The 17,944-nt window shown below is 49.9% G+C and overlaps 2 protein-coding genes across 3 annotated transcripts; one reads left to right on the top strand and one right to left on the bottom strand.

Moving 5' to 3' along the window:
* The first annotated feature begins 1,021 nt into the window (after positions 1-1,021).
* Positions 1,022-4,492, top strand: LOC146435674 (putative lysosomal acid lipase/cholesteryl ester hydrolase). Its single transcript, XM_085064528.1, has 9 exons — positions 1,022-1,134; positions 1,423-1,540; positions 1,981-2,179; positions 2,294-2,403; positions 2,692-2,828; positions 2,971-3,117; positions 3,609-3,680; positions 3,915-3,980; positions 4,068-4,492. The coding sequence occupies exons 1-9, from the start codon at positions 1,036-1,038 to the stop codon at positions 4,311-4,313; spliced, it is 1,194 nt and encodes a 397-aa protein (XP_084920654.1). The 5' UTR covers positions 1,022-1,035; the 3' UTR covers positions 4,314-4,492.
* A 3,902-nt stretch (positions 4,493-8,394) lies between these two features.
* LOC146435675 (lipase member K-like) lies at positions 8,395-16,011 on the bottom strand. Of its 2 annotated transcripts, XM_085064444.1 has the most exons (10): positions 14,621-16,011; positions 13,432-13,547; positions 13,168-13,285; positions 12,760-12,958; positions 12,402-12,511; positions 12,119-12,255; positions 11,534-11,671; positions 11,351-11,422; positions 10,200-10,268; positions 8,395-9,654 (listed from the first exon to the last, which is right to left on the bottom strand). In XM_085064444.1, the coding sequence occupies exons 2-10, from the start codon at positions 13,534-13,536 to the stop codon at positions 9,421-9,423; spliced, it is 1,182 nt and encodes a 393-aa protein (XP_084920570.1). In that variant the 5' UTR covers positions 13,537-13,547; positions 14,621-16,011; the 3' UTR covers positions 8,395-9,420. The 2 variants fall into 2 exon arrangements, with proteins under 2 accessions (XP_084920570.1, XP_084920571.1); XM_085064445.1 differs by lacking the exon at positions 10,200-10,268.
* Positions 16,012-17,944: the final 1,933 nt, after the last annotated feature.

The raw sequence follows: 17,944 nt of genomic DNA on the forward strand, positions 1-17,944 counted from the left end.
AACTGCTGGGTGACACTGGGATGGGCAGCAGAGCCTTCAGCATGGAGGTGACCTCCAATATGTGGGAAATCTGAGTGCCACAGCTCAGGAGCTGGGAGAGGGAGCATTGAGAGGAAGAAACTCTCCTCACAAAAGGAGCAGCGTTGGATGCCACAGAAACCACAGACCTGTGTGTGGGTGGTTGCTGGTCATGGAGCAGTGAAAGGTCCTCTTGCATGTGGTGAAGTGCAGGGTTGGGTGCAGATCTGAGGGATACAGACAGTGGGGGCAGAGTTTGGCTGGGATTTGATGCCTCTCTGGACAGGGGGTGTAGCCCCAAGGGAAAGAAGCTCTTTCCTAAGCGACAAGCTCAACAAGACGACGCAATTGGTGTGAAACTCCTGTGGGTTTAGCAACAAGAAAACAGCACTGAGGATCATGTTGCTCTATCTGGCATCTCCTGATTTCTGAGCAGGCCTGGCTTCTCCATCCCTTGTAATCCAGAGTGCTCACTGAAGTGGTTATTTCAGTGATTTGGTCAGTCTCTGATGGCCCCAGGCATGGCCTGCAACCTCTTGCCTGCATCTGTGTGCAACCAAGCTGGGTGAGGAGGTGGCCACTGCAGCTCCTGCCTCCCTGCTGTCCTTCCCACCTTCCTTCCACATGCAGCTTGAGGGGCTACAGGACTGCCAGCCAGCAGGATGGAGCTCTGACATGACCCTGTTTGGGGGAGGATTCTTCCCCAGAAATGCTTTCCCTGAAAGCCTAAGGATTTCCCTGAAAGCACACTGATGCTTTTCCCAGGCAGGGGGCGGTGGGAGGCTCCTTGTCCCACGCTGAAGTTAGAACTGCACTAAATGGGAATGGTCAACAAGAGAGGCTTGGGGTGGGTTCCAAACTGCACAGGGGGCTGTAGATACCTGCTGCCTGTTGCAGCATCAGGCTTTGGCTGTACTGCAACGATGCTGGGGCTGTCTAGCGTTCCTTGTGCCTCTGGAGCAACCACAGCCCTGCTCATCCTGCCCCATTATCCCCCAGGTGCTGCAGACAGCTGGGATGTGGCTGCTGCTGGTGGCCCTGTGCCTGGCCCAGGGACTGGAAGATGCCATCCCAGATGCTGAAGAATTCCACAACCCCGAGACGTACATGAACATCGTAAGTGCTGGGAGGGCACGGCACTTCCCCACGGGTGTGCCCAAAGGCCTTCCAAAGGGACCAGCTGGACTCACCCCATCTGGGGGGCTTGGGCTATCAGAAATCTCCCATGTCTGCATGGGTGTCACCCACCTCATGCCCTCAGCTTGAGCTTGGTCTCTCCCTGCTCTTCCTCTAGTTCCTCCGGATGGAGGTGACACCAGGGAATGTGGGTGGCAGGAGTGGGTGAAGCTGGGGCAGGCACAGGGTGCTGGGTCACCCCCTGCCCTTGCACCACTGTCCCTGCAGAGCCAGAAGATCCTTTACCATGGGTATCCCAGCGAGGAGTCCAAGGTGATGACAGAGGATGGATACTTCCTGAGCATGAACCGGATTCCCCACGGCAGGGAGGACCCTGGGATCCCAGGTGGGCTCAGCCTCACTGAGGGGTCCAGCTGTGACCCTGCCTCCTACCCAGATGCAAGAGGAACCAGTGGGAATGCCTTTGCCTCTAGGCATGGCTTAGGCAGCTGGAAGAGGGATGAGGAGTCTTTCTCCTGGCCGCCTTGAGCTGTCCCTGGGGATTCAGGAGCTCAGCATTGTGTTTTGCTGCACCTGAGATGGGGCAGTGTGACCCAGCAAGGCCCAGGGGCTCCTTCCCTGCAGAAACCCCTGATCCAAGGTCCACACTCAGCCTGGGATGGCAAAAGCCCCCAAACTCAAAAAACCATAACCAGGGAAGTAATGGGAGAAGGGAATGTTTAACGTGCAGCTTGCAGAAAACAGTATCACGGTGCATTGGGATGTTTTATTTACATACGGGAAGGGTGTTTTCTTCTGTCAACTGCCTGATTTCTCCTCTTGCAGGATCCAGGCCACCCGTGCTGATAGTGCATGGGTTTTGTATGGATGGTGGTGACTGGGTGGACAATTTGCCTGACAACAGCCTGGCTTTCATCCTGGCGGACGAGGGCTATGACGTCTGGATCGGGAACAACCGGGGCAACAGCTGGTCCCGCCGGCACCTCAACCTGTCCATCGACTCCGAGGAGTTCTGGGACTTCAGGTGAGGGGGCCACCAAGGACAGGGCTGGGTGCTGAGCTGTCAGTGCTGACCCCCTGGTGCCCATGGGAGGTTGGGAGGTGGGAATGTCCTCCAGGCTCTCCCCTTGCTCTGCAGCTTCCACGAGATGGCCATGTATGACCTCCCAGCCATGGTGGGATTCATCCTGATGCAAACTGACCAGGAGAAGCTGTTCTACATTGGCCACGCTCAGGGCAGCTCCCTGGGTGAGTGAGGAGGAGGAGAGGGCGGTGGGTGGGAGCAGAGCACTGGGTTGCCATGGGAAAGAGGCATCAATGTCCATTCCAAACTGGAGACTGCTGGGAACAGAGCTCTGCTGCCTCTTTCCCTGCCTGCCTTCCCGGTCCCTCTGCAGGGGAGGGGTTTGTCACCTCCTGCCCATTTGTCCCGGGCTGTGCTGGCATCCAGGAACGTTTTTTATTCAAACCCTGCACCTCAAACATGAGGTCTGAGGTGAGCTGGGGTTCTTGTTGTGGCTTCATGCTGCTTTTCAGGTTTCATAGCGTTTTCCAGCTTGCCACACCTGGCCAAGAAAATCAAACTCTTCTTTGCCCTGGCTCCTGTGTACACCCTCCGCCATGTCCGGGGCTTTCTGTTAAAGTTGGCCTTTCTACCAGACCTGCTGCTCAAGGTACAGGAGGAGTTTGTGTGTTACTCCTGAAACCCAGGGGGCAACTCCTGCCCCCTGCATCGCCACTGTGCACTGATCCCTTGCCTGCGGTGGGCATTGGAGCTCCTAACATCATTCCTAACATTTCCTCATGCTCTTGCAGTCAATGTTTGGAACCAGAGAGCTGGTTCTGGTGGGCAGGAAGGAGAAAGCCGTGCTGGTTGAGAAGTGCAGCAGGCCACTGGCAGCGGAACTGTGTGCCCATGAGATCTTCACTGTCGGAGGGTTTGACACGAATAACTTGAACATGGTGGGTGCACCAGGCTCTCCATCCAGGTCACAATCCTCTCTGGTTTTACTAGACACCTGGAGATAGTTACTGAGGAACAAAAATGAGTATAAACCCCCAAAATAAGGTGTGAAAAGCAGCGGTTATTTGGAGACTTCCTGTAATGGTGTTGGAGTGTCAAACCTAACGGAGTCTTTGGTAAGAGAGAACCAATTGTGGTCTCGTCCATACAGGAAAGGAAATTCCTGCCTCATTTTCAGCTGACATGCAGCGAGTTTACAGGAGAAAACAACCAAAGAATGGCTGGACCAGCTGTATTTCCATTCTAAAATATTGATTAAATGGCTTACCTCTAAAAGCTACTTCACACTCTAAACAAAATGAAGCTGCTAAAGAATAAAGAGCATATGACTTTCATATTGCAGTTATAAGACAGAATGTTTGGGGGTTTTTGCCTAGACAGATTTTGATCATTCCCAACTCACTTTGGAAATACTTTCTTTTTCCTGTAGAGCCGCCTGAATGTATACCTATCTCATTTTCCAGACTACACATCAGTAAAAAATCTTCTCCACTGGGGACAGGTAGAGACTCTGATTTGTAACTACTTTAACTTTTCTTCTTTTTAATCTGTGAACACAACATTTTCAAATGCTGCTTCATCCACCCTGGAAACAGGGAAGGAGGTAGAATCAAAGTGATAAAAACCAAAGACATAAAAGGGATTTTTAAGCTGCTGCACCAAGGTGTCACAAAAGCTGTCTGGGGGGGCTGATCCAGGCTATTACCTGGATTAACCCTTTGCCTCTGCCTTCCAGACTGCCAAAACGGGGCACTTCAAGCAGTTTGACTACGGGCTGAGAAACGTGGCGAAGTACGGCCAGGTGAATGGGATGGGGCTGGCTGGGATGGGGCTGGGGGATCACACCCCAAGAGCCCACAAATAACAGGGCTGTTTCTCCCCTTCCCAGCCTTACCCACCCTATTACAGGATCGAAGCCATGACGGTGCCGGTGGCCCTGTGGAGCGGGGGGCACGACTGGGTGAGTCCCCCTCAGGAGACCATGAATCTGCGCTTCCACCTCAGGAACGTCGTGCACCACGAGCACTTCCCCGACTGGAACCACTTCGACCCCCACTGGGGCCTCAACGCCCCACAGCGCCTGTACAGGCGGATGGTGGCCATGATGGAGCAAAACGCATTAACCCACCCATGAATCCATCTGTGAATCCATCCCTGAATCCATCCCTGAATCCATCTGTAATCCATCCATGAATCCATCCCTGAATCCATCCCTGAATCCATCCCTGAATTCATCCCTGAATCCATCCCTGAATCCATCTATAAATTCATCCCTGAATCCATCTATGAATCCATCTGTAATCCATCCATGAATCCATCCCTGAGTCCATCCCTGAATCCATCCCTGAATTCATCCCTGAATCCATCCCTGAATCCATCCCTGAATCCATCTATAAATTCATCCCTGAATCCATCTATGAATCCCTCTGTAATCCATCCATGAATCCATCCCTGAGTCCATCCCTGAATCCATCCCTGAATTCATCCACAAATGCATCCCTGAATCCATCCCTGAATCCATCCATGAATCCGTCCCTGAATTCATCCATGAATCCATCCACAAATCTGTCCATGAATGCATCCCTGAATCCATCCCTGAATCCATCCATAAATGCATCCCTGAATTCATCCATGAATCTGTCCATGAATCCATCCATGTGCTGCCCCAGGATGGAGGAGGCGCCTGTTCCCACCTGCTTGGGAGCATGGGGTCTGCGTGAGGGATGCCCTCCTTAAAAATGTCTCCTGTCCCCTTGTCCCACACTGATTTCATGCTTTTAAATGCAGTGCTGTGATTTCTGCCCACCCTCTGTGACTGTAGAGATTGCAATAAAGTCTTGCATCACAGCCAAGCTCCAGCCCTAGGCTTGCTGGGCTTGCTGGGTTTGCAGGAGATCTGCTGTGTTGGGGTTTTTTTGTCAGCTTTTGCTGGCTCGGAGCATTGCAAGTGCAACATTTTCCTCCAAGAACTGAGCACATGCTGTGGTTTGTGGGTTTAGGCACAGAGGGGAGCAAAGTGACCTTGTGACACCCAGTGATGGAAAGAGGCTACATCTGGCCCCGGGGGTTCTGAGCTGGCACAGCTGGCAAAGGGCAGAGAAGGCCTTTCTCCTCACCAGATCGTCCTCACTGCACAAAGTAAAGTTCAGAAACTGATGATTTGCTGGTGATGAAATGTGCAAGGAGAGCTCAGAGAGGTCTCCTTTCCTTACCTCACAAATCCACCTGGCTATCCCTCTCCAATCACATGGTTTCTTGCCCAGCTTTTCTTGCTCATCCTGTTTAGCTCCTTACTGTTGAAATGAAAAAGAAAGTCAAGACTTTTCCAAGGAACACCAGCACCTCCCTACCTCCCTGCTAGCTGCCCAGCCAGCAGGGCCATCCATCAGGTGTGGTGGACATGCTCTTGCTCAGCCTAACAGCCTCATCTATTTATTACATGGGATTCATTTGATCTGTTCATTGCATATTATTTATGACAGACCCATCTCTTTATTACACATGCTGGCCAGCAGTTGTTTGGAGAGCTGTGCAGGATTCTGCCTGCAAGTCTCTGCACGTGGCAGAAGACACCCACAGCAGAAGGTTTTAGGACCTCCAATCCAAAGAAAATAAAAATGCTGACGGTCTGGACGGATTAAACCTCAGTGGGATTAATTTGCAACCTCTGCATCCCCCGCTTTTTAACAGAGAGATAAATATGTTTAAGGGATAAAGCATTGCTCTCTAACCCAAACTGACGTCAGCAGAGCAGCTTGTGGGGCTGCAAAGCTGGGCTCAGAGCATCGATCCTCGCAAGGCATCTGCTGGTGCCACCAGCATCACCACCAGCCACACTGGGGGGCTCTGCACAGATACTCCAAGCCCTGACCTGCATCTGGAGAGGGAAAGGAGAAGGATCCACTTCAGGGAGCATGGAAGTCAGTCTGTCAATAGATTGCCTAATAACAGGTTGGGGAAAGTAAGGTATTGGCACACAGGATTGGAGGCTGCTGCCAGCGATTTGCAACACAGTGCTGAGGCTGATGAGGGTGGATCACATCTAGGTTTAAGGCTGCACCTTCAAAGAAAACACTTCAGGTGCCTTTTTCAAGTGGAACAACGTCAGGCTCGTGTTATTCCATCCACAAAACTGAGAGGACCCAGAGTCCTGAGCACTGTTTCATATTGCTTCCCAATACTTTCACAAAAGAACCAACCTGCTCACCAAAGCAGAGAAGCTCAGGAGCCAGCTGAGATCTGCTCTCCCAGGAGCCCACGAGCTCCGTGGCAAAAGGCTGTTTATTTTTATTTGGGGACACGTTGGCCTGCCAGCCAGGGGGCAAGCTGCTGACTCAGCAGGCTGGCCAGTCTGGCACGGCACAGCTCCAAACCTCCTTTCCCACCAGAACAGCATGGAATGACAGAGGTCCTCTCCCTCTGCAGGGCGGTGATGGCCTCCCTCAGTCCTGAGGTGCCCTGAGTGCCTTCCCAGGGCTCCCAGCAAGGGGCAGCAGGCCAGACTGGGCAGCTGGGCTGGAGCAGGGTGGCAGCACACACTGGCAGTGTCACCTGTCACAGTACCTGTCACAGGAGCAGAGCTGGGAAGGGCTCAGGAAAGCCATGGCTCCCTCCAGCTGACATGGGACCATCTGGGTGCCAGGCACTGACGAAAAACAGCATCAGGGAAACCCTCCCAGACTGGCAATTTGGGATTTTTGGTCTGTGCTGTGTTTCCCAGCTGCCTGAATGGCCACTGGGAGCAGAGGCAGGGAATGCCATGTCATCCTGGGCTCTCTGTCCCCTCTGTACCCTCCTGACCCCAGGGGACGATTTGGGGGTTCTTGACTCATTTATTTCCACACCTTCTGGGTCCTGCCACGTGCCACATGTCTCATCTGCAAATGTCTCCCACTGCTGGCAGCTGATTTATTTTCATTTCAGCCAGGATTTGGGTCACGGCTTTGTTTCGAGGTTTTAAAAGGGAAAGAAAATGTTTAGGTACAGCAAAAGGAGACAAAGCAATCAAGGAAAAGCCCTTTTGTACCCATAGCAAAATACTGAGTGAAGCTGCCCTTTTAAGTTGGTTTTTTTTTGGGGTTCTTTTTTTTTTTTTGTCTTTGGGCAAATTGTTCCTGCAGAACTGGAAAGAGACCTTAAAAAAAAAAAAAAAAAAAGAAGAGATGTGTTTAAACAGGATTAACTTAAGCAAGAATTTGTACTACAGAAAGATGCTTAGAGAATCTCTTAAAGACAGAAAAGCAAACAATATCCAAATCCCATAATCTGATCACTCGATAAAATTTACAAGTGATTTTCTTAGTAGAGAGAGAAGTATTTACGGGAAATGGGCTGTCTTGAACAAACTGAATAAACAGATTAGGTGAAGAGCATTACCTAAAAAGACAGTTTTACAGAAAGCCTCTTGGAACGAGGTGGAAGCTCCATACTTAGGAAGAAAACGGGTGAAAAAAGAACTAAATCATGAATTATTTACTGCAACCAACGTGGCTTTGTGACACACCAGGAATCTGTAACGAATGCAAGCTTCTTTTAATAAATAAATTTCATTAAATTTTCATTTTGCTTGTCGGCTTTGCTCTTCAGAGGAGAAAGGCTTAGGACAGGACGATGAGGAAAGCAGCACGGGGACAAACACGTCACCACTGTGTCACTGCTGGTGGCTTTGCTCAGAGCCCCTCTGGGATGCTGCTCCCCACAGGACACTGCAGTGGTCAGCAGGGCCAGCACAGGGACATCCAGCACAGGGACATCCAGCACAAGGACATCCAGCACAAGGACATCCAGCACAAGGACATCCAGCACAGGGACATCCAGCACAAGGACATCCAGCACAGGGACATCCAGCACCACGGAGGAGTCTCTGTCCTTGGCTTCTGCCGAGCAAATTATAGCCAGGAATTCTGTTATCAAAAATAACCCACAGCAACACCGGCAATGGCTGCTCTCCCCCGAATTTATTTCCTGGTGTCCCCCAAAATTGATCTACTCTGCTTTTCATGGTGTTGCAGATCTTCTGGGAAATTTTAAAGGAAGCACAACAGGCTGAAAATCTGATCGAAAATCTAATGATTTTGAGTAATTTCTCCATGAAATATTGCTTTGCCTCACAACTGGATTGTGAAACAAGCTGATTTTTCTTCTGGTGGTCACACCATTAACAGTTATTGAGATTTTCAGATGAGCCTCAAAATTCTGGCTTACAGAAACAGCCGAATACTTTATGGTGATAAAATAACTTCAGGCTAAAGAAAATAATCAACACATCACAGCACCTCTGAGATCACCACTCAATCTTATTACCAAAACCTCTCAGATAAAGCCTAAGATGTAGGCACTTTGTGAACACCCCAAGCCCCCTTTTCTATTTGGATTTTACTCATTCTGCAACAGAATCACACACTGGACTGTCTGACTTGTAATTTCTTTTCAGGACTTATTTATTTCTCACCTCTCAGTCATTGAAAGAAAAAAAATTCCCAATCCCAGCCACATTAAAAATGTGATTAATTACAATTTTTACTGAATTCCAAACCACTAGTACTGTTTCATCCTAGGGAGATGTCCTTCCACTACCTGAAGGGACAAAGATGGAGAGAAACTATTTACAAAGGCCTGGAGAGACAAGATAAGGGGGAATGGCTTCCCACTGCCAGAGGATAGGGTTAGATGGGATATTGGGAAGGAGTTGTTCCCTGGCAGGGTGGGGAAGGGCTGGGATAAAATTCCCAGAGAAGATGCCCCTGGATCCCTGGCAGTGTCCAAGGCCAGGTTGGACACTGGGGCTTGGAGCAGCCTGGGACAGTGGAAGGTGTCCCTGCCATGGCAGGGGTGGCACTGGATGGGATTTAAGGTCCCTCCCAACCCAAACCATTCTGGGATCCTAATTCTGCTGTTCTTTACCACAGATCTGTTGGATCTCTTTCTGATCCACCTTAATGGTTTTAAACATAACAGTGGCAGACCTGAGACAGCAATAATGGACTTTGTGTTGCTGATAAAGGCACAAAAAAAAGGGAAAAGAGAAAAAGAAGTGGGAAAAGAAAGGCAATGCAGTGCCAGTCAGGAATAACATGAATGCTCCTCTCCCCACCTGGTTATTGTTCTAGTTAAAACCAGAACATTTTAATCAACTATATCCAGGTGGTCCAAAGAGAGAGAAATTTCAAAATCCTCTAGAGACAGCACTAATCTTTGGAGACAAATCAGCAAAAAACTGGTGTCCCATCAAAGCAGCACCTTTAGGGATGCTTCTTCATGATGTCGAGCATTTCCTGGTACAAAACCTCAGGGGCATCGAGGCCCACCACAAAATCCAGGTGGTTCCACTGGGGAATCAGCTTGTGGTGCACCAGGTTCTTGATCTGGGGCAAGAGGAGGGCAGTGTCCCTGGGGTCAGCCAGGCAGTCCAGCCCCCCGTTCCAGATGGCCGTCGGCACCTCCATGTTCTTCACGTTGTAGAGTGGTGGCCCCATCTGAGGAGAGGGAAAAGGAGTTTCACAAACAGGAGATGTTGCTGGAATGCAACGAGTTATGCACTGTGCAAGAGGAATTGCTACTCTTTGGGAAGGGAGGGAAATAAAGAACAGGAATTCCTTTCTTCTAGAAAGAAGAGAAACTTCAATAAAGATGCAGCACAGCCTTATGTGCAACAATTTAGTGAGCAAATTTAATTAAAATTTAGTTTTTCTTATTTAAGGAAGAAAGCAGCAGCTTTTTTTTTTTTTTTTTTTTTTTTTGTTCCTATGCTTAGCTACTATTTCACAAATTTTTCCTAATATTCGGCCTGGTGTAACTTGAGACCATTTCTTCTCATCCCATGAAAAGTGGAAAGCATCTAATGCTTCATTCCATTTAAAAGATATTTGCAAAATAGAGTTGAGAATGGGAAAGGCTGTTGTTCCCAGCAGAGATCTGACTTCCAGTTAGTGAGGAGAGGAATAAATGAAGAGGAATCACACCAGGCATGATGGGAAGAGAACAGGGAAAGGGAAGGCTGTGGCCATGGGCAGCAGCTCACCTGTCTGTAGCGAAGGTTGTTGTAGATGTGCCCCCCGTCAAAAGCTCTCAGTGCCCCACTCTGGACTCCCTGCAGCAAATTCAGACATGCAGTGCTCTAAGTGAAACCTCAGCTCTGTGGGGTTGCAGTCAACCCTCAGAAATCAGACCTCAGGAGTTGGTTTTCAACACTGAACTGGCAGCATTTTTCAAGTGTACCTCCCAGGTCTGGCCTCAGGCCCAGTACAAGTAATTATTGTCAAGAATTTGGACAAAGAGACAAAGATTGTGTTTCTAAAGTTTGTGGATAACACCAGGATGGGAAGAAATGAAAAGGTTCTAGAAAAGGGGTTTAGAACTCTAAATACTCCTTGTGGGCTGGAGAATGGGCCTGAAATGGCACAATCAAAGCTCAAGGAGCCTCTGAGCATCTCTTGTCTAACTGAACAGGACTATCAGCAGTGCAAGCTCAGGGTGGACGTGGCTTCATCCCTCCACTGAGCAGCAGCACTCCAGAAAATGGAGTGTGTGCTCCTGCTTCAACCCCCTCAAAGCTATTCTGGGGTCCCTGAGCAGGAATTCCACCTGGGAGGAAGCTGTGCCCTGAGTGCAGCCTGCTGCACACAGACTGAACCTGTCATCTACTAAAAATTGGGCAAATTTTTAGCCTGGGGAAGAGAAAAGGAGTGCAGCAGAACACAACAGCGATGTCAAAGGGCTCTGGTGGTGACTGTTGCCATGCCCACAATGGGAAGAAGGAGAAATAATCAGCTTAATTGGTAATAAGCTTAATTGGCTGCTGTCCAGAAGCATTTCTGCCAAAGCATGACCAGTAATGGCACTGTGGCTGCAGGGCAGGAGGGGAGCTGGTCTGAAATGAGACCCCTGGGATGTGCCTGCTGGGGCTGCAGGGCAGGAGAGGAGCTGGTGTGAAATGAGACCCCCTGGGATGTGCCTGCTGGGGCTGCAGGACCCTCAGCTCCCAGTGCTCCTCCTTCCAGATTCCCTCCTTCGGGGCCACTCGGCTCAAAGCGCTGCTGAGCATTTTACCGAGGGGTAAAAACAAAGCCAACAAAGATACATAAAGGTGTGCCTTGCAGCAGCCAGCACACCAGGCTGCCCACGAGGGCCAGCGACACACTCTGGCACAGGAAGGAACTTGGGAAGGTTTACCTGCAGCCAGTGGATTACGTTCTGGACTGAGCTCCCCGCCGGGTTGTGTCCCGCGTACACATCGACTCGGCTCTGCAGGGACACAGGAACATTTCACACCAGAATTCACTTGGCCCCCCAAAACAGGGCGCTGCCAAGGCTTTGTCCTTCAGAAGGACCCCGTGCAGATTTATTCCCACATACCATGTTTGTGTTCTTCCAGTTAAACCCGAAAAGCATGGCCAGAAGGCTCTTGCAGACCTTCGAGCAGACGCAGAATTTGGAGAGGATCAGCTCCCCCAGGGCAGTGTGTGGTAGGAACTCCCTGGTGCCAAATATCTCCTGTACAATTGCACATGTGCTCATTAAATGGGAAGACTGGGCATGCTTTTCCCCAAAGCACCACCACTTTACAACTTCTATTTTATCCCCACCTTAAGGTTGCCCATAGTGAAGCCTCCCTTGCACCCCATTAAATGCTTCTGTTCCTCTCATTTTATTGGTGTGATCTCTTACATTCATTATACTCTTGTGTTAAATGGTGAGGCTCAATCCACAGCCTCTGTGTCACTTTTATGCACCAATGGTTTGGCTCTAATTCTGCCAGAACATTTTGGGGAGTGAATTCAGGACAGGACTGAAAGATTCTGTAGTGAGATGTGTTTGTCTTCATTATGAAAACAGAGCACAGAGCTCCCCTCTGTAAATGACTTGAAATATTCCATAGATAATTTCACAATCCCTATGAAAAACTATTTTTTGGCTGTGCAGAACATAGTGAGGACCAACCTTAAGCCCATAGTCAGAAAAGAATGCAAGCTTTCTAAATGGGCTCTGAGAAAATATCACCGTGGTCACAGGTGCCAGAGCCAAGAACACCTTGATCTTCCGAGCCAGCTGAGGCATAGTGGAAAAGGCTATAAAACCTGGGAGGGGGAAGAAAAAGTAGGAAAAAAAAAAGAGTTTTACTCTTTCCAGACACTCATGCACATAGTTTAATTTTAGTGAGTTATTTTACAGATCTCAGGGGGGATGCAGACATCTCATGCTGCCATCAAAAGGACCCACTCACCTATAGTGGTGCCTTGGGAATGACCAATATAATACAGCTCTTTCTGTCCTGTTTTCTGCTCAATAAAGCTGATCATTGCTGGCAGGTCGTATTTAGCCATCTCATCGAAACTGCAGAAGGAAGAGCAGACATCCTGCTGAGAAGGGCAGCATCTACAGCCATCACCAGCAAACCCCAAAACCAGCAGGGAGGGCAGGACCACCCCACAAACTTCTTCATCCTACTGAGTTTTCACATGGGGTTTTCACCTGAAATAAGTTGGATGTACTTCAGTCCACCCTGGTTCACTCATCCCCCAGCTAGGGCAGCGTGACCCTGACAGAATTCAGCTGTTCCTGAGATCCTCAAACCTGTTTACCTGAAAGCCCAGAATTCATCCTGTTTGGGAGACAGGACCAGGTGTCTCTTGGACCAGGTGTTCCCTCTGCTGTTTCCTATCCAAACATCGTAGCCAGCATCTGCCAGGATGAAGCCCAGGCTGCTGTTGGCCAAATTGGAGATCCAGGAGCTGCCTTCTGCAAGGAGACCATGCTGCAGAAGCACCACAGGCCTTGCACCTGCAAGACAGGCATCGTGAGGACTCTCTTTATTTCTAAGGATGTCTGGCATCTTTTGAGACACTTTATGAGCTATTTATCCCCATGGCAGCCAAAATCTGTGGAGGTTTGTGTCAGTGCCAGGAGAGCCTTGAAAACCCTGTTGCACAAGCCCTGGGATCCCAGTGAGCAGCTCAAGGTGTGAGTGTCCTGCATGTCGTCAGTTTTACCTCGGCACCCGGCATTTCCTGTCCCGTGAGGAATTCTGTTTAGCTGAAGGATGTAGCCATCTTCTGTCACCACATCATACTCCTCACTGGGGTACCCCCAGAAGGAGACCATTTCACTCTGCAACAAGAGGAAGAAAGCAAAAAATAATGACATTTTCAAGGCTCATCCAAGGTAAACCCTGAATGCAATATTTAACCATCAATACTTAGTACTGGCTGTTTTCTGGACACTTCCTGCCTCTGCTCCAATGGCATCATACTTACGATGTTCATCCGTGCTTCTGGATTCTTAGGAAAAGGGAAATTCAAGAGGCATTCCCCAGATGCCATCCCGTGGAGCACGGATGCCAGAGCTAGAGCCAGCCACATCCTCGCTGTGCCTGGAACAACACATCCAGAGTCAGTGCCCTGGGGAGCAGGGAAAGGAGAGATGTGGGCAGGGAAACACCCCAGGCAGGACTCAGACTCAGTCTGGGGGCTGGGTGACCACTCAAAGTGTTAATGCATGTGGGGTGGCTCAGGAAACACATCTCAACAGGGATATTCCACAGGGAGGTGGGACAGACTTTCAGGAATTCCAGCAAGAGGCAAGGAAGCAATCCTTGCAGTGCTCTGCAGACCACTGGGAACTGCAAGAGAGTTACAATCACAGAGTCACAGAATGGTTTGGGTTGGGAGGGACCTTCAAGCCCCTCTCATTCCAACCCCCGTCCACTACCCCAGGCTGCTCAGGGCTCTATCCAACCTGGCCTCCTTCCAATACACAAAGGGTGCAGGCTGTTCCTTGTCCTGCCAGTGACCATGCAGTGCCACTTCTCCACTCTGTGCTCCCAGGAAAGAGGATGGCCAGGAGGGAGAGCTCTGTCCCATCACCCTGCTGTTTACATCACCTGTTAACACCACTGCCCAAGCCTCCTCAGGAGGGAGAGGGAGGGTAAATAAGATCCAGCACTGCCTTTCCTCCCTAAATAGAAATAAAATTGTGAAAAGCAAATCTCTTAACTACTTGCCCTTTTCCTTGATCATAGTGAAAAAGACAAGAATTGAGTACATTTAATTCAGAGAAGAACACTTTAAAGTGCAAAGCTACATGCAAAATGGGGAGAGATGCATCTTCCAGCAGATCTAGATGTCCCTGAATGATTTTTAAACCCCTGCTGGGTTTAACACAGCTTAAAAAACCCCTCATTCAGTGTGCTGGAGAGTGCTGCTGCCACTGGAGGTGGTGGAGGCAGATGGGAACAGCAGATTTTGCACACAGTTATGGGTAAGAGGTACCACAGATACTGGAAGGTCTGGGCAGGGTTGCTCCCTCCAACAACTGCAGATGTCAGAGACAAAATCAGATTTTGGTCCCCTGTTCTGAGGCAAACATGGGCTGCTGGGCTGGAGTGGTCAGTGCCATTCACAGCCACACTTAGACCCAGCTCTACCCTGCTTTCCACACACTCACCTGCAGAGAAGTGAAGGCAGCCAGCCCAGCTGAGAGGTGTCACAGCTCCTGCAGGAGCAGACGGGGAGATGTCAGCCCCTGGAGTGGATGGGCAGTGCAGGGGAGAGATGTCCAGCCCAGAGGAGATGGAGATGTGGCACACAGCAGTGGCAGAGGATGGGTTGTCACCCCTGGCTGGTGCACGGAGCAGTGCTCTGCATCCCTCTGGAGACAGCCCTATTTGAACTGGCTGCAGGGTGGGGTAGCAAGAGCAGAAAAGGCCAAGTGTAAACACCCTGAGATTCAGAACGTATAAATCATTAGGCAACAGCACAATTTAGAAAGTTCTGTTACCCAGAATGTGTTTGTGGAGGCCGGTTAAATACTGTTTAGGCAGAGTCAAATAACTGTGGATGTTTGGAGGTGATTTCCATCGATAAAATGGTTTAATTGATATTGCTGAAGAAAGTTTCCAGCTTTCCATTTCAATGACGGTTATATTTATTTATTACAAGAGACATAATTAAGTTATTACTAGGGAAGATCAAAGTCTAAAATGGATTTCCAGTAATAAATCTCGTGGTTTAGAAATTATGATGTTTCTTGTTAAACAGAGATGCCACATGGGAGATGGAGATTAAATCCCAGGCAACGGACTGAAAACATCTGCACTGGGTCAGGCTGGGATGGAATTCCCTTTCTCATAGCACAGGGATGGGACACAGCCAACTTGCCATAGCAACACTCCATACCTTGTCTTTCTCTCCGCCCAGTTTTCCCACTTTTGCTCCTCCAGTTCCCTCCACCTGTCCCACTTTGGGCTGAGGGATGGAGCCAAGGAGCAGATGTGTGGGTGCTCAGCTGTGGGCTGGGGTCAGCCCACCACAACATCCCTGCTCTTCACACCCTTACAGGAAGGTATGATAAGTACCTCAGTGCCCTATCCTACAAGTGCCCTGCCAACAGGGAGAGTTATCCTTCTCCATCACCTGTTCCAGGGCTGGGGCTGCCTCCTGCCCTCCCTTCCTAGATTGTTTTGCTTTGGAAATCAGGGTGAAAGGTCAGTAGGGAAAGGTGTCTTCTGTCTGTCAGCCTGAGCTGTGTCCAAGGCATGCACCCAGATTTGGCAGTTTGTCCCACTTATGTAACACAGCCACAGCAGAATGGGGGTTCATAATAACAGGGGTTCGTAATTCACGGTTTGGAGGTTACGGGTGACTGGGTTTTGGGGTACTGAAGCCACACTTCACCGAGTAAGACACCTCTGACTTTCATCTTCTGAGGAAAGACATCATGGAAATCTACACTCCAGGGAAAGGCCAGAGCAACTCTGGTCTCACTCATGTGAAGGCACTGAAAGGTGCAAGATGAGGGTTGCACCCAAGAGAGTCCTGCAGCACTTGAAGGGCAGGACATCATCATGGGTCTTACAAGATGCTCTGGCCTCCCAAGGATCATGTGCAGCTCCTGCTGCAGCACCACCACTGTAGAGGCTGCATGGGATCAAGGAGAGTCCCAGCTCCACCCACCTCCTGCTGCAGGGTCCCTGACAATTTGCCAGCCTCTGTGGGTCATCTCCACATCCCTCTCACCAGGCATTCCAGAACTGGACATAGCCTCCAGATGTGATGTCCCTTGCACCAAACAGCACGGGTGACAACAACCAGGCAGCCCCTTGTCAGTTCCTGCAGCCCAGGCTGGGGTTCTCCATCCTTGCAGGGAGAGCACATTGCTGGCTCGTGTCCAGTTTGGTGCCTGCCAGCCTTCCCAGGTCCTTTCCAGTAAGGCTGTTATGCCACACCTCCTAATCAGTGTCCCCATGCCCTGCCCTCATCCAGGGCCACCTGCCACCAGCACATACTTCAGGTAGGTGTTTAGCCCCAAAGCAGGAACATGTCACACATCCAAGAGTTCTCACCCAGCTCCTGCAGTCCTCTCTTGCATCACTCGTGCTTTCTTTGCTAACGGTCCCCACATGATCATCAGGTGAGCACAGAGCAGAGCAGAGTTTCCATTGCAGTGGAAACTTCAGCACTACCCATCATGCTCAAGTTTAATTATCAAGTTTTCTATAAAATTATTGCTGGGGATTCTGTCTTAATTTTTGGTATTCCTCTTTTGGTTTCCACTCTTTAATTGTAATAATGTCTTAATAATCTTTTACATTTATTTGGTGTTAGAAAGCATTCAAAGGAGATGATGGTGAAGGGTCTGGAAGGGCCACACGAGGACTGGCTGGGATCACTTGGTTTGTTCAGCTGGAGGAGACTGAGGTCAGATCTCACCATGGGCTGCAGCTCTGATCTCTGCTCTCTGTGACAGGGACAGGACCCAGGGAACAGCTGGAGCTGGGCCAGGGCAGGGTTAGGTTGGATATCAGGGAAAGGTTCTTCTCCCTGAGGGTGCTGGGCACTGAACAGCCACCCCAGGGAATGGGCACTGAACAGCCACCCCAGGGAATGGGCACAGCCTGAGGCTCCCAGAGCTCCACACAGAGTGGGATTGTTGGGGTGTCTGTGCAGGGCCAGGAGCTGGATTGGATGTTCCTTGTGGCTCCCTTCCAATTTGGGATATTCTGTAGTTCTGTGACTCTGTAACAGCCTTCCTACCTGCTTCTACAGACCACAGGTAAGAAACTCTACTGAATTCCCTGGCATACCAAGCTGGCAGTGAGAATTCAGGTGACCACTCAGTGCCATCAATCATTCCCAAGCACATCTCCCCTGCAGAACCACAGGCCAAATATTTATGAGGTTTGAGAAATCTCCTTTTCACAAAGACACAAGCAATTGGTGGGGATGATCTCCTGCCCAGCCAGGCAGAAGTACAACCTCAAACCTCTGACAGATCCTTTAAAAGACAGCAGAATCTGGAGGGAGGGATCCACAGCAGGCAGGGAATAGGGCAAGGTGCCAACTGGTGTCCTCTGCAGGAGGTGCTGAGGAAGGGACACAACCTCCTGAGGCTTCTTTCCAGGGCAATGGTGTCAAGAAGAGAAAACCTGCCACCAAATGGGAATTCACAGCTGTAAACTCTTACACGTTGGAAGGTCAGTTAGACAGTCAATCTTTTTTTTAAAAATGAGGGGGCCCCGGATGTTCTCCTCCATGACTGCCCCTCACCACATGGGAAGGGGAGGCAGGGGCTCCCACCTCTCTCCAGGAAGGGCCTATTAAACAACACCTGCCCTGAGGTCAGCTCACAGCTCCCTTTGAAGATGAGCATCTCCAACACCTGCCTGTGCCTCACACACAACAAGCTCCACAGAAGGGAATTCACAGCGCTCTGTTGCTAAACACCTCTGCCAAAGTGTCGGGTTCTGGTGTTCCCCATACCACAATGATC

This window comes from Lichenostomus cassidix, chromosome 6, assembly GCF_008360975.1.
Source record: "Lichenostomus cassidix isolate B80296 chromosome 6, HeHo_3.0, whole genome shotgun sequence".
NCBI classification, from domain to species: Eukaryota; Metazoa; Chordata; class Aves; order Passeriformes; family Meliphagidae; genus Lichenostomus; species Lichenostomus cassidix.